The 23,666-nt window shown below is 53.2% G+C and overlaps 2 protein-coding genes across 2 annotated transcripts; both read right to left on the bottom strand.

Annotated features, from left to right (window-relative positions):
* Nucleotides 1–335: 335 nt before the first annotated feature.
* VSIG10L (V-set and immunoglobulin domain containing 10 like) lies at nt 336–9,808 on the bottom strand. The gene is made up of 11 exons (XM_072968557.1): nt 9,675–9,808; nt 8,660–8,803; nt 7,740–8,579; nt 7,032–7,325; nt 6,599–6,883; nt 5,592–5,846; nt 4,886–5,164; nt 4,336–4,632; nt 2,025–2,138; nt 1,659–1,801; nt 336–1,179 (listed from the first exon to the last, which is right to left on the bottom strand). The coding sequence occupies exons 1-11, from the start codon at nt 9,727–9,729 to the stop codon at nt 1,108–1,110; spliced, it is 2,778 nt and encodes a 925-aa protein (XP_072824658.1). The 5' UTR covers nt 9,730–9,808; the 3' UTR covers nt 336–1,107.
* Nucleotides 9,809–12,042: 2,234 nt separating this feature from the next.
* ETFB (electron transfer flavoprotein subunit beta) lies at nt 12,043–23,322 on the bottom strand. Its single transcript, XM_072968621.1, has 6 exons — nt 23,189–23,322; nt 17,252–17,410; nt 16,939–17,097; nt 15,488–15,550; nt 13,346–13,504; nt 12,043–12,256 (listed from the first exon to the last, which is right to left on the bottom strand). Exons 1-6 carry the CDS (start codon nt 23,243–23,245, stop codon nt 12,086–12,088), a joined length of 768 nt encoding a protein of 255 aa, XP_072824722.1. The 5' UTR covers nt 23,246–23,322; the 3' UTR covers nt 12,043–12,085.
* Nucleotides 23,323–23,666: the final 344 nt, after the last annotated feature.

Raw genomic sequence — 23,666 nt, 5'->3', positions numbered from 1 at the left:
GGGTGGCAGAGCAGAAGGATGCAAAGAGCCCAGGTACTTGATGGGTCACTAAGTTGCTGAGCCAGCCTGAAACCACTTACCTCCATATTACTTGCAGCCAAAAGGATTTTCATTGATGTACTGCTTAAATTTCCAAAGAGAAACCCGGGTGAAAAAGGAAGGAATCCTGCTGGGTAAAGCAACAGCAAGGCCAGTCCTTCACAGCCCCAAAACATTTGATCGTCAACAAATATTTATGGAGGAACTGCCATGTGCCAAACTCTGTGTTAAGTGCTTGGGATAATGACACGGTCTCTACCTTTGTGCAGCTCTCAGTTTAGAAAGGGACTCAGAGGTTAAACAATTGATTATGTATTTACATATAAGGCACAGGAGATTCAGGGGCTCTGGGACCTCACACGTGACAGGTAGGTTGGGGTCATGTGTTCGGGAAGTGTCCTCTATAATGATAATGGTTACTTTTACATTTGAGAAACAAATGACAGAGCAAAGAAAGCTGCTCCAGGCAGAGTAAACTCTAGGAGCAAAGGCCTGGAGGCAAAATAAAGTGTGGTGGAGAGAAGCCAGGATGAAAGTTCTGGAAGGGGAGGTCAGAGAGGCTGACAGAGGCCAAACCACAAGGTTCTGAAGGTCACGATGAAGAGTATGGACAATACCTGAAGGGCAACGGGCAACCGCAGAAGGGCTTAAAGAGATGAGGGATGTGATCTGATCTAAGATGAAGACTCTGGAAGCTGGAGGGGGTGAGGCCTGGAGGCAAAAGAGAACATAGGAAGATCCTATCAGAGGATGAGGCAGGGCGATTTCTCCAGCTCAGAGCAGCGCAACAAGCGCTGCCAGTCTGCTACAGACACTGCATGTTTTTTCTGCTCGAAGGTTGTGCAAACCACACTGTCAAATCAGCAGGTGTCTCTCCCAGTCCAGGAATCCCATCTCTTTAGTTGCACAAATGCAGGTAGAGTCTTCTCCGCTGAGAGAGGGAAACAGGAAGCCCCACTTTCCGGGTCCAACCTTCAGTCACAGCAGGACAGGAAGCCCTGACTGTTGGTGGGGCTAAACAGGAAGTCGTTCCCCAATGTCCGAGGCACAGCAGGCCACTCGCTCTGGTCACACCTGCGTGGCAGCCCGAACAGTCTTGGGAACCCCACCTGGAGAGATGACTGGACTGGGGCCGGTGGCCTGGAAGAGAGAGGAGGGGTGAAGAACAACCTCATAGGTTACCCTAGATATATAACTCACCCTTTTCCCACTAGCTCCCACTACGGTGAAATTAGTTGAGTTCCCCCCAAAAAGTGTCTAGCCACCCTTGGGAGAGACAAGACATGCAACAATCCAACTTTTATGGGGAAGAAGACATTCTATTCCACTTCAGAGAGAAAATGAGAGTTTTGCCAATTTTTATGAAAAAAATTAAGGTGTTTTTCCTCATTTGGTGAGGAAATTGGAACTTCACTTTTTTTTCATGCTTCTTTTAATTTACATAAAAATTGGGTGGGAAGTTGTGTCCAACTTTTACGTATTAAAAAAAGAAAAAGAAAAAAAGCTACCAACTTTGTAAACCAACAAGAAAAGTTGGAAGAATTCAGACCATCTCATCTCTCTGACTGAAACAAAAAAGTTCCACCTCCGTTCCAGGACACTGGGGCACCCACACTCACCGGGTGTGCCCTGGATGGGCGAGGGTCCTCCAGCGGGACTTTGAGAGGCAGAGGCTGTGGGGTCACGCTCTGCATCTTCTTTTCTGGTAGTGGGACTACAGGGGTCAGCGTAGGGGGATGTTTCTTTTTCTTAGGGGTCTCTCCTTGGAAAGGGAGGAGGAAGAGAAATAGAAACACGTGACTGGCTGTTCAACATGCCCACCCAGCCAACGGCAAGGGAAGCTGGGCTGAGAGGTGTTGTCTTACTCTGATTGGCTGATATGGAGATAGGAAGGCGGATTGGATGAGGTAACCGCTGCTGGTTGATTCAGAGGCTGAACCAATGGCGCTCTTTCTAGGGACCCTACCAGTTGGTCCCTCACTCACCTCGAAAGGGGCACAGACAACAGATGCATAGGAGCAGAAGTGCTGCCAGGAGTGCGAGGGCCAGTAGCGAACCCAGGACGATGCCTGCAATCGCCCCGGGGCTCAGGGTGGGGCCTGGAAGAGACATAGAGAAGGAGGATAGGGGAGCAGGAGCCAAAGCTGGATCTGTTTCCTGAGCCCCCCGGTCTCAACCCCCCTCAGAACCCAGGAATCTGGGACCTCAGCATCCTCAATTCATTTAACATTTCCTAAGTGACTATGATGTGCCTGGCAGTCCACTAGCTGGTGAAGATCCATTGGTGAGCAAGCCAATATACCTGCTGTCGTGGGGATTCAATCAGAAGTGAGTGCTCAAATAAATAACATAACTACAGATTGCACTAAGAAGAAAAATAGACGTGCTATGATAGAAGTAATGGGAGGGGAGGTGACATTTAGAAATGCTGGTGAAGAAAGGTCCTTGAGGAAGTAACATTTTGGGAAGAGACCTGGAGAATTTATTCTAAGTTCTAAGACATGCTAAACTGGGGGAAGTGTATTCCAAGCAGTGGGAACAGAACATGCAAAGACTTAGAGCTACAAAAGGGCTTTCTGCATTCAGTGAAGGCCAGGGTGGGTGGAGGAAATGGAATGAAGGTAGAATAGGTTAAGGATGAAGTTAGAGGGGTTAACATGGACCAGAGTCTGGGCATGAAAGGCTTTTCAGCAGGGCAGCAGCAACACGATCTGATTTGCATAACTTCAGCTTCTGCCTGGAGAATGGCTTTGGAGGAGGGCAAGAAGGGATGTAAAGAGACCAGATAAATGGCTGTTGCAGTCCAAGTAAGAGAGGATGGTGGTGTCTGACCAGAGTGTTGGAGTGGAGATAGAAAGAAGTGGGTAGATTAGGAAAGCATTTTGGAAGGAAAAGTGATGGGACCTGCTGGTATCTGGGATGTTGGAAGTGATGTCAGCATGCGGGCAGTGCCATTTACCAGGATGGGAAGACTGGAGATTTGGTCCGATGCGGGCAGGGTGCAGTTTGGGGAAAACTATTGAGGTCTATTCCGGACATGTAAAGTTTGAGGTGCCAGTTGGGCATCCAAAGTGAAGAGGTCAAGTGGCGAGGTGCCTCTTCAAGTCTGGAGTTTAGAGGAGAAGTCTGGGCTGGGGATGAGACATCTGAGAGTCATCTGAGCATTAATGATATTTAAGGCAACGAGAGTAGACAAGGCCACACTGGGAAGAAATATAGGTTGAGAAGAGGGCTGAGGACTGAGAAACCCAGTTCTCACAAGTTGAGGAGTGTTAGTGGTTGAATTGTATCTCCCCTCCAAAAGATATGGTGACACCCTAACTCACAGTACCTGTGAATGTGACCTTATTTTGGAAATGAAATTTTTGTGGAGCATCTTGATTTGATTACACCTGCAAAGATTTCATTTCCAAACTAAGGTCATACTCACAGGTACTGAGGGTTAGGTTGTCAATACAGTAGCCCCTCCCCCCTTATCTGTGGGGGATGCGTTCCAAGAGCCTCAGCAGATGCCTGAAACCATGGATAGCACCAAACCCTATACCCGATATTTTTTCCAGGGTCATTACTCTTGCACTTTGGGGCCATTATTAAGTAAAAGAAGGGTTCCTTGAACAGAAGCACTGACATGCCATGACAGATGATCTGATACCGGAGACAGCTTCAAAGTGACTAATGGGAGGGATACCCTGGACAAAGGGATGATTCACATCCCAGGCAGGATGGAGCGGGGCCAGCATGAGATTTCATCACGCTACTCAGGCACGCAATTTAAAACTTATGAATGGTTTATTTCTGAAATTTTCCGTCTAATATTTTCAGAGTGTGGTTGACTGCTGGTAGCGGAACCCAAGAATAAAGGAGGGCTATTGTATCTTTTGGGGGGGAGACAACATTCAAGAAGTCAAGTCAAGATGAGATCATGAGGGTGGGCCCTGATGTGATATGGCTACTGTCCTTACAAGTGGACAAGAGACACACACAGGGAGGAGGAGGCCCTGGGAAGCTGGAGGCAGAGATTGGAGTGATGCCAAGGACTGACGGTCACCATCAGAAGCAGAAAGAAAAAAAATGAGGATTCTACACAGTCTCAGAGGGACCATGGCCCTGCAGACACCTTGATTTCAGACTTCTGGCCTCCAGAGTTGTGAGAGAATACATTTCTGTTGTTTCAAGCCACACAGTTCATGATACTTGGTTACAGCAGCCTTAGAGAACTAATGCAGAGAAGGAAGAGCCAACAAAACAGACTGAGAGGAGACAGCCCTGGAGAAGGCTCCCACAGCTCCAACTCACCAGCCAGGTAGACCTGGCTTTGGGATGGGGTCCCTGGCTGGCCCCCCAGGGTGGGCAGGATACGAAAGACCCAGGTCCCAGGGTTCCGATGAGGGAGGGGCACCACCGCTGAACGCTCCCGAGGTCCCAGGATGAGCAGGGAGACCCAGTCTCTGTAGGTGGCAGCTCTGCCCAGGTCAGGGCCCTCTGGTCGTGTCTGGATCTCAAAACCGCTGATCAGGGCCCCGCGCTCCACATCCCAAGTCAGCACCGCTGCATCCTGGGTTCTCTGCAGCCTCCATGAGGAGATGGAGGGTCCTGGGGATGGTTGGGGGGATCAAGATGGAGGCTGGATTCATGGGCCCTAGAGGGGAGAGGGAAGAGGGCCACCAGCCTGGACTCCTAGGTCCCAGGGGCAGGGAGTCTGGAGACCCTGGCTCCTGGGTCCATGAGAAGGAACTCGGGACCTGGACTCTTGGGTCTGAGGAAGGAACAGGCTGGAATAACAGTCCTACGTGTTTGAGAGAAGAGAGGGCTGGAGGGCCCGGTTCTGGGAAAGGATGGGGCTTACCAATGAGGGTGATCTGGTCCCCACCAGCACCCAGCGCCCCGCTGCACAACACGGAGTAATTGCCCAGGTCCCAGTCCAGGCTGAAGTTGCCAATGAGGAGCTTCCGTCCCTCTTGGCTGAGCCGCAGACGCCCCCCACCTCCTGGGGCCAGGGGTCGCCCTTCCCGGGACCAAGATGCTCGAGAAGGTGGGGGACAGCCAGAGGCCTCCAGTGCCACCTCTGCCTCCCCTGAGCGTGTCTTCTCCACTATCGGATGCAGCAGCACCTCGCGAGGGGCCTCTGCAGGTGGAAGAAACCCAATCAAGAAAGTCAAAGCACAGGTCCTGCTCCCTTTGATAAATCTAATAAGGCACCTTAGCCAAATGAGGAAGAACGAACTGACTATTCATTCATTCATCTGATTTCCTTAACAAGGACTTAGGAAGTACGTGCCTGGGAAGGCCCTGGCCTGAGAAATTCACGATTCTCAACTATTTATTGCTCTGAACACGTGGGAAAGTGTCAGCCCTCTTCCTGGTTCCAGGAAAGAAATTTTGTCCCCGCCCCTGCTTGAAGTATAGGAAAAACTTCCATCCTTCTGTAAGATGAAAGATAAAGGCAATCTCTTTTCCTGGAGTTAGGAAATCCCCCTTTCTCAGAGCCTAAAGGAGCAAAGAAGCACCCCCTTCTCCTCGGAAAACAGGAAAGAAGCCCCACAGACTCTCACCCGGGGTGATAGTGCAGGTGCGCGTGGTCACCAGGTGACGAGCTAGGCAGATGACCCGAACGCCGCTGAGCCGGGGGTGGGCGGGGACAGCAGCTTGGAGCACAGAGGACACTGGCCCCGCCCAGACCCCTTCCGGGAGACCCTGGAACTGCAAGGAGGCGGCAGGGACCCCGCCAGGCCAAGAGCAGCGGAAGCGGAGGCTTCGGTCCCCAGGACCCCCTTCGACTGAGCACTCTGGGGACCCGGGGGGCAGATCTGTGGAGGGGAGGGAGAGATCAAGGGGTCAGCCTCTCCCCTCTCCCCTCTAGCTCCGATTCTCTGAGCGTTCACTGCACTCTCTTCACCTGGCCCCACCCTGTAGGCATTGACCCTGCCCCGTTCTTTCGCAGACCCGTCCCCTTCGTCTTCCCACACTTGACTCCTTTCATTCCAAACGTAACCCCACCCCCTTTTTTCTAGTTCCACCCCTTTACCAGGTTATTGGGCCCCTCTGATTACTCCATGAGAAGCCTCTTCCTGCTGAACCCGCCCCTTTTGCCAGACGTCCCTGGGCTTCCTAGTGGACCCTGCCCCCTTTCTAAGATGACCCCGCCCCTTTCTAGAACGATTCCCCTCCGTTCTCTTGTGACTCCGCTCCCTTTCCCAGGTAACGTCTTTCTTTTGCTGATCCCACTTACTGGCCTAGCAACTTAGTCCCTTCCCTTTCTGGCTCCCACTCTTGGCCATTTAAGTCTGCTGCTTAATTTATTGAGATCGCTCCTTGCCCAGGACGCTCCGCCCTCTCAGTGCTGGCCCCGCCCCCTCCTGGCTATCCTCGCTCCACCCCTTACCCTGAGCATCCCCGTTCCTTCTACAGGGATCTCCGCCCCTCCCTCCCGGCCCCGCCCCCATGCTAGCCCCGCCCCATCTCTGAGTAGCTCAGCCCCCTGCTGGTTCCGCCCCTTCTCCCCGGCATCTCGGCTCTTTCTTGCTGGCCTGGTCCCTCCAACCCGCCCCGCCGCGCTCACCCGCCACCGTGAGGTTGAGCAGCGAGCGGCGGCGGCGGCCGGTGCGCGGGTTCGCGGCGAGGCACGCGTAGGCGCCGGCGTGGCCTGGCCGGACCGCCGGCAGCAGGAGGCGCGGGCCGGCGGGCACGGCGGCCTCTGCAGGGTCCGCCAGGCTCCACGTGATGTCGGCCGGTGGCCGCGAGGCGGCGGTGCAGCGCAGAGTCACGTTGCTGCCCGCGGTGACATAGAAGGCAGGGGCGGCATCGCGGTCCGAGGAGACTCTGATGACCGGTGGATCTGGGCCGTCTGAGGGGAGGAAAGGGGTCGGAACTTCGAGAGTCGGGGTCACCTGAGACTCTTCCGGGCTCCCGAGAGACTAAGCCTCCAGCCCCCTCCTCCTCAAAGAATCCGGAGCCCCTGATCCCTGTCCCCCCCGAGGCAACCCCCAACTCACAGAAAACACTGACGTCGGCCGCCGCCTCTGTGTGGCCGAAGGGGCTGCGGACGCGGCAGGTGTACCGGGCGTGGTCGCTGCGCACAGGGCGCGCAATGAGCAGCTGGTCGCCCTCTGCGTGGATCCGGGGTGGCTCCGCTCCCTCGGGGTCCGCTGCCTCCAGAGCGCGTCCGTCCCGGGTCCAGCTCAGCTCCCCGCGACCCGGCCCCCACCCTATGCAGCGCAGCCGGAGCTCGGTCGCACCCTCCTCTGTCTCTGGGGCCTTGGGCTGCACCGATAGCTTGGGCAGGGGCTCTGGGAGAGGGGAAAGGGACTCAGGACTCCCTCATCCCGTAGGTCTAGGACTCCAGGCCCCAGCCCCCTCCACCTCTTACACCTGGGACTTCCGTCTTAGCAGAGGCCCCCCTTTTAACCCTCCTCTTGGCCCCAGGAATCGTCTTCTCACAGACTCATGAGTCTGAGTTCCCACCTCTCTCCTCTCCTGGACTCAGGAGTCGGGACCCCTAGGAGTTTTGGTCCCCAGGTGCAACTTCCCTCAAGCACCCCTGTCTTTTGCCCCCAGCTCCTCTTCTCCCTCCTTCCAACCCAGAAGCCCTCTCTCCCCCGTCCAGGAACCCCTTCCTCTGGGGAGGAAACATGCTCAAAACAGCAGGAAACTGCCCAAAGCAGCCCTGGTCACCAGCACTGGGGACCTCAGAACCCACTTACCATACACACCCACCGTGAACTCCCGAATCTGCCGAGAAACCCCAGCCCGGATAACCTCAGCTGTGTAGACCCCAGCATCCTCTAACTGGGCAGAGGTGAGTTCCAGGCCCCCTCGAGCCTGGTCAAATCGTAGGCGGTCTCGGTGAGCAGGGTCCAGGCTGATCAGAGGGGCCCCTAGCCCCAGGCCCCCAGCTGCCAGTACTTTGGAACCTTGGCGCCAAACCACTAAAGGGGCTGGAGGGCCAGGGCTGGGGAGTGGAACCAAAGGAAGCCGGATGGTGGTCCCCACTAGCACTGCGAGAGGCCCCTCCATCTGTGGGGGGAAGCTTGCCCCTGAGTGGGCCTCCGTGGGAACTCTGGGGTCCAGGCTCTGGGCAGAGATGTCACTATCCAGATCCTCAGAGAATTTTGAAACTGGGGCCTCCCCAGAGACTTCAGTATCTGGGACTGGAGCAGACATGTTGGAAGCTGGAGTCTTCACAGAGACGGAAGACTCCGGGTTTTTGGCAGAAACTTGAGGACCCGAGGTATCAGGAAATACTTCAGAACCAGGGATTCCAGAGAAGGAATCTAGCTTCACAGACGGGCTGTCAGCAGAAACGTTTGACCAGAAGGACCCAGGCGCATCGCTGGGATCCAAGGCTTCAGGAGACCATTCAGAATGAGGGATATCCGTGGAAGCTTTTGAAGCTGGAGACTGATCTGAAACTTTCCCACTGGGGGGTTTAATGGAGGGAACTTTTGAATCCGGGCCCTGAGAAGAACTTTCTGAGTCCAAGGATAAATTGGTTCGCTGAATTCCAGGAGAGACTCTGAGTGCGAGGACCCCTACTCTGGAGGCTGCAGAGGAGAAGAGGGGAGGGCATTGCTGGGCTGCTGAAAAGGGGACAGGTGGGGAAGGGGCTGAGCAGGTCACTTACCCAGGAGCAGGAAGAGCGGCAGAGCCAGTGAGGTGTCCATGGTGCTGGCCGCACCAGCGAGGATACTGGGGCAATACCCAGGGCCTGCACCCATCCCTTCTGGGCTGGTCGGGGCTGGACGAGTCGGACAAGACTGGTAGCTTCCTGGGCGGGGAAGGGAATCAGACCCAGTGGGAGGTGTCAGCATCCCCTACCCAGATCAGGTGCCTGAACCACCACCCCACCCTACTTGTCCTCATCATCTGGTCCAGTATGGGGGGGAGGCCCAGCCTGACCCCTGCACTCCCCACCCTCTGGGGGAAGATGGTGAGAATCGAGTACCAGCCAGAAACTTGGTAACAAATTCATGGAAAAGCCAGGAAGGCTTCCTGGAGGAAGGTAAGTTGCCCTTTCAGAGAGCATTCCCCCCTCTGATGGCCTTGGCCTCAGCCGAGTCTTCCTCCTCTGCAGCCTCCTGGCCTCAAGTCCAATCTGTCCTGCCTGCAGCCTCAAATCCCCATGTCTGACCCTGCTCCTAACTCTCCCATGGTTCCCTCTTGCCCTCAGGACCAAGTCTCAAGTAGCTATCTCTCACCCAGTCATCTCTTCTGAGACCCAGAGGTGCATCTCCATGTCCTCCAGGCACTCACATGCCCTGTGTCCCACTACACTCTCCAACACGACCCTTCTGCATTCTCCATCTCCTGCGATCTAGAGACATGTTGTGAGCCTCCCCTCCTTCCCCGCCTCCCTTCCCTTCACTGCTGTCAGTCTCTGAAACCCACCACTCCTACCCCTGAATCTCTCTGCTCCATCCCTTCCTCTCTGTTCCTACTGGCTGAGCCTCAGCACAGGCCCTCACTTCTCCCTCTGTCCCTTTGCCTGACCTCCTCCCTCCAGCTTCTTGTCTTCCTTAGTCCATGGATTCCCACTTGGCCTTTGAGTCTTTCCAGAGCTGACCCTGCCCCTCCATAGCTCCCCAGTGCCCCCAGGAGACAACCAGGTTCCTCATCAGAACTGCCAGGCTGATACCCACCCACTTTCCCCCTCCAGCAATTATTCTTTGAACACCCGGCCATTCCTCTGCCCATCTCTCCCCTCCCTGCCTTTGCAAGGGCAGCTTCCTCTGCCTGGAATGCTTATGCTCGCTCCCCCACCCCCTCCTCTGACCTGGCTAAACCACAACTAGTCCTTCAAGTCTCACCTTATTAAGAACCAAAATAATAATTACCACTTCTCATGTGCCAGGAACCGTGCGAAATGCTTTCTGGACATTATTGGGCTGAACCCTTCTAAACACTCTATGGGCCAGGCGTTTACAAACCGGGATACTATGGCCCAGAGACGTCAAGGGACCTGCAGAGGTGGCACAGCTGGAGGGAGGCGTTTAGCCCAGGATGGTCAGGCTGCTCACTCTTTCAGAAAACTTCTGCCACCCCATGCTAATAATAATAATGGCCATAATATACAGTGAGAATCTTCTGCATGTTGGGTATGGGCCTGCAGGTACTACATTAATTAAACCTTCAAAACCCCATGGAGGTACATTTTGTAGATTAAGAAATAGCTGCAAATTCAACCCTCCTGCTATTAAGAAATAGGGTCAAATTTGCAGCAACATGGATGGAACTGGAGATCATCATTCTAAGTGAAGCCAGAAAGAGAAAAATATCATATGATATTACTTATATGTGGAATCTAAAACAAACAACAACAACAACAAAAAAAACCCCACATAAGACAGACTCACAGACGTAGAAAACAAACTTATGGTTACCAGAGGGGAAAGAGGTGAAAAGGGATAAACTGGGAGTTTGACATTTGCAGTTACTACCATGTATAAAATAGATAACCAACAAGTGCCTACTGTGGAGCACAGGGAACTGTATTCAGTATCTTGTAGTAGCCTAGAATGAAATAGAATGTGAAAACGAATGCATGTATGTACGCGTATATGCTGTGCACCAGAAACTGACACATCGTAAACTGACAACACTTCAAGTCACTTTTTAAAATAAATAAATAAAAGCTATTAAAATTTTTTAAAAAAGAAAAAGGAATAGGGTCTATGTTCCCTCCCTTGGGTCCGGGTAGTCTCTCCGACTGTCAGACCAAGAGAGCAGAGCAGAAGTGGCCCTGCGCTAATTTTTGCATCTAGAACTTGAGAGACTGGCGCCTACGCCGCTGCCTATACTGGGATCCAGCTGTGAGGAAGCTCAAGCGGCCCCAAGGAAAGGAACCATGGCCCCTGGCCAACAGCCAGCTCGAGCCCACAGACCCAGTCAGCTTGCCAGGCACAGGACTGAGCCACCTTGGACACCCCATTTGAACCATCCCCACCAAGGCTGCATGGAAGATTGGCAAGCTGTCCCTGCCAAGCCTCGCCCACATTTCAGATTTATGAGCAAAATAAATGATTGTTGGTTTCCACCACCAAGCTTTGGAGAGGTCTGTTACGCCACAACAGACAACCAGAACGCAGGTGTTATCACTTAACTCCACCTGAAGGAGGAGGAAGAAACCCAGGCTCCAAGAGTGGGAACTTGCTGAAGGTCCTCCCAGTGTCAGGGATTGGCCAGACTGGGATCTGAACCCAGGGCCTTGGGATGCAGACCCCAGGCCCTTAACTAGTACACCAAGCTCTTACTATTCCATCGTCCAGATGAGGAAACGGAAGCTCGGAGGCAGAAAGTAACTCACTCAAGATCTCATAGCTGGTAAGTGTGAGAGTGAGGGTCTAAAGTCACAAAGCCTGACTCCAGGCCCCAGCTCCTTATGCCTAGAAGAGGTTTGACTGTCTGTTGCTTGCCTGTCCCCCCTAGCCAGGACCAGAGCCTACAGCCTCATTCCCTCGTGTCCAAAGCTCAGCAAGGACCTGGCACCTGGAGTATCCAGCAAAATCTTTGCAGATGAAAGTCCTTCTTCTACCCCCTCCCACCAACCTCAATGATATTTTTCTTTTTCTTTCTTTCTTTCTTTCTTTTAAATGGAGGTACTGGGGATTGAACTCAGGACCTCGTGCATGCTAAGCATGCACTCTACCACTGAGCTATACCGCCCCTTATATTTGTCTTTCAAGAATCAACTTAAACGCCATCTCCCTGGGAGGTCCCTTTGACCCCACAGGCCAGGTCAGATGCCCCATGTGGGTTCCCAAGGGAAGTGGGTTCCCTCAGCTTATAGCACACAGCACCCTGCCTTACAGCTGCCTCTGTCCATGTGTGTCCCCCCCTTCAACAGAGAAGCTCCTCTTGGACAGGGACTGGATGTGACTCACCTGGGTCCCCAGCATCACTTAGCACAGGGCACAGGGCACAGGACCCAGCATGCAGGAGACTTAAGTAAATGTTTGCTGAATGAATCAAAGAATGGGTTTACAGGGAATGGGTTAACAGAGACAGACGTTGGAAGAGTCATGGTTTTATTGCTGAGTTTCAGGGGAGGGGCTCAAATGCACCCAGTCTCCCGCAGCTTGGCCACCAGGTCCTCTGTAGTCTCCACCTTGACGCCGGCTGTGCGCTGGGGTGGGTCTTCCACGCTAAGCACGGAAAGCTTGGAGGTCAGGTCCACGCCCAGGTCCCCGGCCTTGATCACCTCAATTTTCTTCTTCTTGGCTTTCTGCACACGGGAAGCCATGGTTCCCAGGGCTGCCAGAGCCTCTGGCTACCCTCCAGCAGCCTCCTTCCACAGGGGCCACATCTGCACAACCACTCCCACTGGCTGAACCCTTCTGGATCTGCCCACTGGCCAGAGCACATGTGACCTCTTACAGGGCTACATCCGGTGCCGACAATTCCCGCTGGCTGGGATGCCCTGGGAAGCCCTCCTACTGCGAGAGTCCTCCTTTAGACAGCCGCCTTGGGAAGCCCTTCACTGGCTAGCAACCTCATCCTCTGGCAATAATCTCAATGGACTTTTGGCCAAGATGACCAATTGTACTCTCCCTATTAGCTGAGATGACTCATTGAACCCTCCCTACTAGATGTGATGACCTACTGAACACTCCCTGTTGGCTGGTATGACACACTGAAATCTCCCTATTGGCCAAGATGACTCAATGAATCCCCCTTGTTGGGTGAAATGACATACTGGGCCCTCCCTACTGGCTGAGATGACTCAATGGACTCTCCTTGTTGGCTGAGATGATTCACTGAACTCATCCATTGGCTAAGATGACACACTAAACCCTCCCTATTGGCTGAGATGACCCAGTGAACCCATCCTATGAGCCAGGACGAACAGTGAACTCTTCCTGTTAGCCAAGAGATCCATGAATTCCTCCTAGTTAGCCATCATGGCCTAAATGACTCCTTCCTGTTGGTTAGGATTACCAGGGAAATCCTCCCTGATGAACCAAGATGATCTAATGAATCCTCCTTATTCAGCTAAGATTACACAGTGAACTTTTCCCATTGGTAGGAACGACAGGGGAGTCCTGGTCCTAGGCCTATTAGCCAGTGAAGCCTTTCTATTGGCTGAGGTAATCAGGAACCCTCTCTGTGAGCCAAAACAGCCCCCATGAACTCTCACTATTGGCAGAAATGGCCCAGTGGGACCCCCTCGGTTAGCCAAACTGACCAGGAGATCCCTTCCTTTGGAGGAGACATCGCTTTGGTCCTCTTTCCTCCCACCTGACCACCTGGGAGCCCTGGGCCTGCAGCCCTTGCCATTCCCAGGCCCTCGGCGGCCCGTCTGCCAAGCACTCACCATGATGTTGGGCAACGTGGCATAGCGGGGCTCATTGAGTCGCAGGTCAGCAGTCACCACGGCGGGCAGCTTCAGGCGCAGGGTCTCCAGGCCCCCGTCGATTTCCCGCTCCACTTTCACCTTGTCCCCTTCCAGCGTCACCTTGGAGGCAAACGTGCCCTGGGGAGGGACAGCGTTGGGGGGAGCACGGGAGAGGTGAACTCAGGACAGGCACAGAGAAGTCAGGCCTGAACACAGGCGCGGAGGAGCCAATGAATGAGAACACAGGCGGGGGAGTGCCCCCAAGGTGACCTTCAGACAAGCTCAAACATGGGAGGAAGCCGGCGGGGGGCGGGGTGTCCTAGCTCGGTGGTAAGGTGAATGCTTAGCATGCATGAGGTCCTGGGCTCAATCTCCAGTACTTTCATTAAACATAAATAAATAAAAACCTAATTACCTGCCCCCACCCGCACCCCCAATTTTTTTTTTAATGGTAGGAAACCATAGAAAAAGATCTTAAAAATCCAACGGAGGGTGTCTTTACTGGGACCCAGGATGTATGTAGGTCCTGATGTCCCAAACCTGCCAGTTAGATCTCCCTTCCTTAATGACAACGAATGCTTACTTAGTACTAGGCACTGTTCAAAGCAACTGAAATGTATTAAGTCATCAGATCCTTGTAGGAACTTTATGAGGTCAATGCTATTATCCCCACTGTACAGATGAGGAAAACTGAGGCAGAGAGAGGCTCAAAAACGTGCCCACTACCACGAGAGATGGCAGATCTGAAACCTAGCGGTCTGATTCTAGGCTTCATGTCATGGTCTCACCTACCCACCATTCTATCCCCAAGAGCTCCCCCCAGGCCCCTCTGCTGGGCTGACAACAGAGCCTCGTCTACACTTTGATCCTCAAAACAGCTTCTGAGGCCCCATCTTCTTGACTCAGTGCCCACCCTCTGGCCAAGGCTCCTGTGCCCTTCCATCCCGAATCACATGATCGACACCCTCTTTGTCTAAACAGCCTGTTCTCTCTATTCCATTAATCACTGAATAAATCTTTCAGGTCTTAGCTGGAATGTACCATGAGCCCAGCTCTGAGGACACACTGTAAACAAAACTGAAAAGGCCCCAGCTTTGGGGGCACTGTTACTGGCAGAGAAGACTGCCAGCGACCAAGTAAATACACAGTGGCCACTGGCCCCGTACGGCTTCTGAGCACGTGAAATGTGGTTGGTTCCACTGAGGGAAGGACGGAGTTTTTAAGTTGATTTCACTAATTTAAATTTAAGAACTGATAAGCAAGATACATTATCATGATTGTAGTGATGATTTCATGTGTCTATAACATGCTTACCAAATTGTACACTTTAAATATGTGCAATTTATTGTGCAGGTCAATTTTATCTCAATAAAGCTGTTCAAAAAAACCAACCAAAACGATACTTCATGCAGTGACTGGGAAACATTTAAGAATGTTTGGAACAACTGGGGTGTATGAATCTACTTTTTCAACTGTGAGTTTCAAGAATCTAAATTAAGTAATTTCAGATGGAAATTGAGCATCTGAATTGAATGTGCTGTACATATAAAATGCACACTGGATGTTGAAGACCTCATGCAAGAAGGAAAAAGGAACATAAAATAGCTCAATAGCTTTTCTACTGATTACACATTGAAATGATATTTTAGAGATACTGAGTTAAATAAAATAGGATTAAAATTAATTTCACCTTTTTTACTTTTGGAATATGGCTGTGGGAAATTGTAAATGTCCTATGTGGCTTGCGTTTCTACTGGACTGGACTGGGGAGCCTGGATTTGGGGTGGGGGCATGAGTATTTCATAGAAGCCTCTCTGAAGAGGTGATAATCTGTGGAGAGACCTGGAGGGGAGTGAAAAGTTCTGAGGCAATCCCAGAGAACCCTGTTCCAGGCGGTAGGAACAGCAAGTGCAAAGGCCCTAGGGCAGGGATGAGTTTGGTGGCTGAGGAGCAGCAGGGCCGATGGGAAAGAGCACATGAAGGCCCTGGCTGTGCTCACCTCCTTCCCAGAGTAGCCGTCCTGCTCTACTCTTGCCTCCCTCCAGAAGGGTGGGGACAGGGGTGGCTGTGTCCTGAGCCCCAGGCCTGGACCTCGGCAGGTGCTCCCCACTCCAGCCTCACCTGTGGCCAGTCCAGAAATCCGGCTGTCATCTGCCCAGTCTGGTTACAGTCATCATCAATGGCCTGAGTTGGGGAAAGAGAAGAGACTGTATGATGATGGGGCTTCCAACATACCATTCCAGGCTCTGTCCAGAACGGAGGTTGGCAAACGTTTTCTAGAATGGGCCAGATAATGAATGTCAAAGTCTCTGTCACAGTCCCTCAGCCCTTGCCCTGTTATGCATACTCAGCCAGAGACAATATTTGTCTATGTAAACGAATGTTGACAGCATTCCAATAAAACTTTATTTATAAAATCAGTGGTAGCTGCGGAACAGTTTGCGGACTCCTGGTCTAGAATAATCCCATCTCGTCACATGGGCCCAGAGACAGTCACTCTTCTAGGGGGTACACGAGGGCACTCAGCATCCTTGATGCCAAATCTTTGCCCTGTGCCTAAATATTCCAGAAGCTTCCCTCTAGCCAAGCCTGATGCGGACCACACTGGGGGAATGAATGAATGGCATTTGGGCCAATGAGAACATTTTATGCCAGACCCTGGTGACTGGTTCAGATATGGGCACATGAATCCAGCTAGATCAGTGAAGAGTCAGCCCTGGGAGCTCTGCTGGAGCCCTTGGGGAAAAAGGGTCTTTTCTGCTGGGGTTGTTAGGCTGGTCGGATGGGAGTGAGTCTGGAGATGCAGAGAGTACCACGAAGACAGAGAAGCAGAGTAGAGCATGTGTGTGACCTGAATCCAACTGTGCCTGAAGCTTGCTACATGAGCTAATAAATCTGGTCTTTGTCTTCAGCCAGCCTGAGTCACAATTCTGCCACCTACAGCAAATGGCATCCTGACCAGTTCATCCAGCATCTTTCCAGCTGGAGGCCCTGGCCCTAAGAACTGTCCCTGACAACCAGGAAAGGCAGAAATAGAGTTTGAGACCCACCAGTGAATGCAGGGTCTTCCATAGGCCATGCTGCCAGCACCATATTCTGGGGGGACGCTGGTGTGAGCCCCAGGCCGCACCCAGTCTTGTGCCTTTATAGACTGTCCCTTTGTTAGCACCTCTGCCTCAGTTCCCTGATTTATACTCTGTCTCTCCTGTTGTTTGTCATTGGTCTCTGTTTTCTCCCATCTGACTTGGGCAGGACACCCAACGACCTACCTAGACCCATCAGCCTCCTCCTCTCACCAGGGGCCGATTGGCAGGTGTCCAGTCGAATCCCTGCCCCAGCTCATTCTCTTAGCCCCCAGCCTCCTCCCCAAAGTCCCCACCTCCGGTCTCTTCCCTTCTAATCCATACCTCATGGCCCGAGAGGGGTCTTTCTGCACCTAGATCTGATCCCATCCCTGCTCAGCCTGGGACGTCTGGACACCCTGGGCCTAAGACACCTGTAGTCTGACCTCACGCCCTCCCCACCCCCGGGCAGCCATGGGGGAGCGTGGGGCAGGGTCGGGGCACACCTACCTGCTTGCCCAGCAGCACCAGGTCCACCTTCTCCTTCTCTGCCAGCTTGGCCAGGACCCGGGCCACCTGCAGGGGACCCAGGCAGTCTGCCTCTGCAGCCGGCACCTCCACGTGGATGCCTCGGTCTGCACCCATGGCCAGAGCAGTGCGGATGGTCTCCTGAGGAGCAGGGAGGGGCGTGACGTGGCAGGGGAACCCGGAAGCCTGGTCCCCAGCCTCCTCCTCCCTCAGACCCAGGAGTCCGGGCCCCCAGATCTCCTTCCTCAGACCGGGACTCGGGGTCCCAGCAGCCTCTCCCCAGGACCCTGGGTACCTGGCACTGGGCGGGCCCACAGCTGACGGCAATGACTTCCTTCACCAGCTTCTTCTCCTTGAGCCGCACAGCCTCTTCCATGGCAATCTCGCAGAAGGGGTTCATGGAGTGCTTCACGCCATCAGTGACCACACCTGTCCTGTCGGGCTTCACCCGGATCTGCCCAGCCAGGAGGGGAGGGGGCAGGGTAAGGGGGGAGTGGGCAAGAAGTAGGGGGCTGAGACACCAACCCTCACCCAGGCTGGAGGGGAACCACAGGGATCTGGAAAGGGGCAGGGCCTTGTCCAGGGTCCCACAGCTCTGGGGACAGAGCAGGTTAGTGTTCACAGGCGAGTGGCGGCCACCCTCTCATTCAGATATCTGCTAGGCAGGGACATACTGTCCCACGCTGTCACTGCTGCCTGGGCCTAAATTTCTCAAATTTTTCTTAACCATAACCCAGAGTGAGACGTACATTCTACACCCCCAAGTGTATTATAAATACATGACGTATATTTACTATTAGCATAAATTCCACTGCCATGTAAGTTTCAGTTAACAATTTTAGTGAACTCTTCCATTATATATCATGCCCTGACATTTTTCTATTCTTTTTGTGTGTGTGTGACTTTTATTTTAAAGGGGGTACTGGAAATTGAACCCAGGACCTCGCACACACTAAGCACTCACTCTTCCAATGAGCTATACCCACCCCTCTATTCTTTCTTTTTTTAATGCCAGCCGGTCACGTGGATTTCATGAGGACACATGGCTAAGCCCTAGTTTGAGTAACACCAGCATAGAAGGCCTCTCTCTGCCTAACAGGCAAAGGTTAAGGGCAAGCAAACCTCGCCTGTTCCTTTCCTCACACGCGGAGTCTTCACTGAGCGCGGACCGTGTGCCTGGCCCCGAGCTGGATTCCGGGGCACCGCCGAGTGCAGGGGAGAGAGGCCCCCGGGAGCTCTGGCGCAGGGGGCGTGGCCTGAACTAACTGCTTCTGTCAGTTTCCTGCGGCCGCTGTGAACACAGCGCCGCAAACTCGGTGGCTTGCTGTCTCCCAGTTCTGGAGGCCAGGAGGCCACAAGCAGTTTTCGCTGTGAAATCAAGGTGTTGTCAGGGCTGCGGTCCCTCCCGGGGCTCCAGTGGAGGATCCGTTCCTTGGCTCCCACGGCCCCGAGAAGCCGCTAGCATTCCTGGGCTTGGGGTGGCGGCCTTTCTGCCTCAACTCTCTCTGCTTCGTCTTCATGCGACCTTCTCCGTATGTGTCAAATCTTGGCTTCTCTCTTATAAGGACTCTAGCCATGGCATTTAGGAACCACCCTGGGAATCCAGGAACCTCCCCATCTCAAGATCCTTTACTTAATCACATCTGCAGAGACTGTTTCCAAATAAAGCAACATTCACAGGGTCCACAGATTAGGGACTTCATAGCCTAGGGGGGCCACATCTCCACCCACTACAATCTTCTTGGTGGCAAACCGGGATGACAGTATTGGCCACTGAAGAAGCATCACGCAGGAGCCCTGATCTAAGCGATCGCATACATCCTAACTCATCACTTCTGGAGACAGCCCCATGAGGGAGGAGATGTCTTGTGTCTTGTCCCTGTGGGCAGACCAAGAAACTGAGGCTCCAAATTGAAGTGCCTGTGCCAAGGTCACACAGCCAGTCAGCGGTGCCCCAGGCCTCCAGCACGCAAGTCCCCTGCTGTACCACCTGACCATTCCCGAAGGAGACGTCAGGGAGGTGTGAGACAGGATGATGGGGGCCTGACCCAGTCTAATGTTGGAGGCTATCAAGGAGGGCTTCCCTGAGGCAGTGGCACTTGAGCTGTACCTGAAAGAGGAACTGGCATTGAGTAGGTGAAGTGTGAGGTAAAGAGTTTGGGGGGATAGGGAGCGTGTGCAAAGGCCCTGAGGTTTGAGGAGTCCCAGGAGGCTGGTGTGGCCAGGGGAACGCAGTGTGCTGTCAGAGAAGCTGGCAGGGGCTGGACGTTGTAACAGGCACAATATCAGATCCTTAAGATGTCCACATCCTAATCCCTGGCACCTACGTGGCAAAAGGGATTTTGCAAATGTGACGGAAGTGACAGAGTTAGTGTCAAGGTCCAAAAGAGAGACTGAAAACGGTAGGCTGCTGGTTTTGAAGATGGAGGAAGGGGCCATGAGCCAAAGGATGCCGGCAGCCTCTAGAAGCTGGAAAAGGACAGGAAACTGATTCTCTCCTTGAGCCTCCAGAAGGCATGTAGCCCTGCTGACACCTTGATCTTAAGCTCAGTAGACTCACTGCAGATGTCTGACCTCCAGAACTATAAGAGAATAAATGTATGTTGTCATGAGCCACTCAGTGTGCGATGACTGGTTACAACAGCAACAGGGAAGGAATACAAGAGGGCCCGGCAGGTCAGGTGGGGAAGCTGGGCTTTGATCCCAGAACCACAAGGAAAGGTAAAGGAGTCAGTGGGGGGGGGCAGGCAGAGGGAGGAATAGCTCAAGTGGTAGAGCACATGCTTAGCGTGCACGAGGTCCTAGGTACAATCCTCAGTACTCCCACTTTTTAAAAAATTAAACAAATAAGGGTGGTGGGTAGAGCTCAGTGGTAGAGCGCGTGCTTAGCATGCATGTGGTTCTGGGTTCAATCCCCAGTACCTCCATTAAAAAATAAATAAATAAAAAACCTAATTATCTCCCCCCAAACAAACAAAATAATAATAAAATTAAATACATAAACCTAATTACCTCCCCTCCCCACAAAAAAACTTGGGAAAAAAAAAAAGAGGTGAGTGGACCTGACCTAAGTTTGTACAAGGTCATTCTGGATTCTTGGTGTAGAAAACTGGAAAACTGGCAAGAGTGGAAGAAAGAAGCCAGCTGGGGGTGTTAGAGAGGATTGTTGGTCACTGAAATAAGAGATGACAGTGGTTCAGACAGCTGTGACAGTGGTGATGGGGAAACGGAAGGTGTGACAGACCCAGGGTGATAACATGGTCCAGCTGGGGACACTGGGACCCTCTTGCTATTCCCCGCCCCTGCCTCTCTGGGGCTGGGGGACTGACAGGACAGATCTGAGATGGCACTGTGGGATTCGAGCAGGGGTCTCCTGGTCTGGCTGTGCCTCATGGACCAGTCACACTGAAAGGAGAACTGAGTCCATGTGTTTTCACCAGAACTTGTGCCGAGCATGTCACCCAGGAGTTCCCAGAAGTGCTCCTGGCTCGATCCCTCACCTCCTGCCGCTTTCCCTGGCCACCTTCTTCAAACTGCATGTGTCCCAACTCTCCCCGTCCTGTCCCATTATTCTGTCCCCTTCCATTGTCCTGCCCACCCCTGCCATACGACATATGCTATCCTTACACAATCACAGACAGACACAAACATACACACACCCAGAGACACAGACATACACACTGAGCACCATATTGTTATGTTTTGAATAACTGACTCAATAAACATCCATTACTCTTACTACCAACAAAAGCAATACACACTGAGTGTCAGTCAACACTCACTGCATGTCCCGCACTGTTCTAAGAGCTTATTTAATCTTCATACCCATTTAATCTACATACCCTTATTTAATCTACAACCCCATAAAGGAGGTACTTTCATTATCCCCATTGTACAAAAGCAGCAAATGAGGCTCAGAGTGGTTAAGCAACTCTCCCAAGATCACACAGCAGGAAGCAGACCCAAGTCTGTGCTCTAAACTGTTCTAGGAGTGTGCCTGCTGTCTAAGGCAGCAGGGACTATATCGGACAGACTCTTTTCCCCACCTTGGGGCTCGAATTCCAGAAGGAAAGACAGACACTAAAGCAATGAATCAGTAAAGTAAACTGCTGATTACAAAGTGATAATAGTATGGGGAAAAAACACAGCAAGAAAGGGGACAAGACTATGGCCCCTGTGATTTTAAGCAGGTAATCAGGAAAGGCTTCACAGAGAAGATGAAGTTTGAGGAACGTCTGGAAGGAGGTGAGGGAGCAATACTGGGAACAGAGTTGGGTCAGACCTTACATCCACCTCTGCCCATCTGGGGGCAGGGGTGACATCTGGACAAACAGAACATCTCAATCCAGTGTGGGAAGGGCTAAAAGGCAAGCCCAGGGGGCTGCAGGAGTGCCCAAGGACACATCGAAGTAGCCTGAGGGGATGGGGTGGGGGGCTTCCTGGAAGTGGTGACACCAGTGAATTACTAAACTTTGTTACAATCAGTGGGAGTTAGGCAGGACACGGGAGGGAGAAGCAGCAGAGGTGGGAGGGCAGAGCTGGAAGGGCACCCGGGCAGAAGGCAGAGCAGGGGCAAAGGTCTAAGACCAGAGGCAGCCTGGTCTGTAAGGAAAGTATGAACAGATGGGAGCTGTGGAGGCATAAATGGGGATGGAGGGCCAGGGGGCCAGGGCTGGACCATGAAGGGTCTCAAACACTGAGCTGAGGCGACTGGGACTCTGTCCTGAGGGTGCTAGGGAGCTCTGGGTGCAGGAAGCCATTCCCCCTCCCCGGGGCCGGGAGGGGATAGACTGGAGGGGAACTGGAGACTGGGGAACCAGGGAAGTGCTGGGGGTCTGGCCTGGTAATTAGGTAGTTGGCTGTGTCTGAATCACTCATTTGTTCAGAAAAAGACATCAACAGACACATCCAGGGAGACAAGATGCAATGGAGGGAGGCCTGGGGCCCTGTGGGAGGGATAGGAGCTGATTCAAGGGTAGGTTCACACTTCCTCACTCAGCACCTACACCAGGGGCTCCCACATGCCAGGTCCTGGGCTGGGCGATGCTGGGACTGAGAGCTGAGTCAGATGTGAGCCTGTCTGGCAGAGGGGAAACGATTATGACCCGAGACATCTCAGGCCAGGGACCAGGGCTGGGGCAGAGGGAGGCTATGAGACCCCAGAGGAATTAGTAACATCTAGATGATACCAAAAAGATTCACCTCTGTCAAGGACTCAGAACGCTGCCTAGTGCAAGTAAGAACCCACTAAATGTGAGCTGTTTCATGTGAGAAGTTTTCATGCTGGGGTCGGGTTCCCGGGCCCTCTTCCCGACTCCACTTCAGACGCTGGCAGGAGCAATAGCAGCACCAACTTCGTGGCCTCGGTTTCACCCACCCGAGACCTAAGGCATGCGAGAGTGCTGGGCAGTGCTGGAGACACAGGTGGGCTCCCAATCTGATGGAGGGGGCGGGGAGTGGGGACAGACATGGATGGACAGTCACTACTCCTTCAGTCTAGTTTAGGCCAAGTATTGAGACAAAGTGGCTTGAGAGACTGTCCGAGTCACCTCTGTCCAGACCAGCTTCTCTCTGGGGACAAGCCAGGCCCTTGGAGACGTTGCCTCTCACACCTCTTAAAAGATTGTCTTTGTCCCTAGCAAATGCACTTCTCCCTTCCTAGCGGGATACACCTCTCGCCCTGTGGCTGCGATAGCTTCTGGGTTCCCACAGTGCCCAGTGGGACCTCCATTATACCACATTTCCAGAGCTGAACAGTCAATTGAGTGTGCAATGCAGCCTTGTGCATGAAAGCCTGGCTTGTGTGCAAAGCACTTAGTTGGGGTAAGGAGTCAGAGGAACCTGGATAGGAATCCTGGCTGTGCCCCTTCCCAGTTGGGTGACCTCTCTGTGCCTCAGTTTCTCCGTATGTTAAACAGGGACCATGACTCCTCCAGCAGGTAAAAAAACAGAGAGGGTAACTCGCCTTGCACCGATTTCTCAAGAGAGTGAGTCCAGAACCGGGGAAAGGGTAACGGGGTCATGACCCCAGAAGGAATGGGTTTGAATGATGAGCAGATCAAACGTCAGAACCTCTCAATTCTTGATCTTTGCCCTTAGGTGCGACTTTCACGTTTGGGAGGAGAGCGGCAGAGATCAAAGGTCCCAGATGACCCTCATACAGTGTGCGCTCGTGACCCCGGAAGCACACGGCAGTGGGGCTCAGGGAGGAGGGAGAGGGGGGCCCGGTCACCTTCACTGCGAAGTCGATGACCCTCTTGACAGCCACGAGCGCGCGCAGCTCCGCCATCTTCCTGCGGCAGCGAGTCCTCGCCTTCGGCCTCTCGGGCTGGTCGCCCCGCCCCCCTATCCTTCTCTGCGCCTGCGTTCCGCGCCGTCAGCCAGTCAACAGCCGCGGTGCCCGCCCCCCCGCCCCGAAGGACCAATCGGAAGGCCGGAGGGGAGAGAGGTGGGGCAGGTAGATGCGGGCCAATGAGGAGCAGATCCCTGGGAGAGAGGCGGAACCCGGAGAAAAGGACATTGTGAAGGGGGCGTGGCCAGGAACTGGGGGAAAGGTCCCGCGAGGGAGGGACGCGTTCCTGGAGAGGAGTTCAGAAAAGACGTCCTAAACTTTTCCCAACGCCTTCGGGTCTACCCTCTCCCCTAGTGCCCCACCCGTGTCCCATTGCCCATACCCCATTCTCTCCAAGCCCGTGTTCCTCGTTCCCTCT

The sequence above is a fragment of the Vicugna pacos genome, chromosome 9, assembly GCF_048564905.1.
Source record: "Vicugna pacos chromosome 9, VicPac4, whole genome shotgun sequence".
Taxonomy (NCBI): Eukaryota; Metazoa; Chordata; class Mammalia; order Artiodactyla; family Camelidae; genus Vicugna; species Vicugna pacos.
The sequence above is the reverse complement of the archived record's forward strand: the minus strand, read 5'-3'. Positions and strand labels throughout refer to the sequence as shown.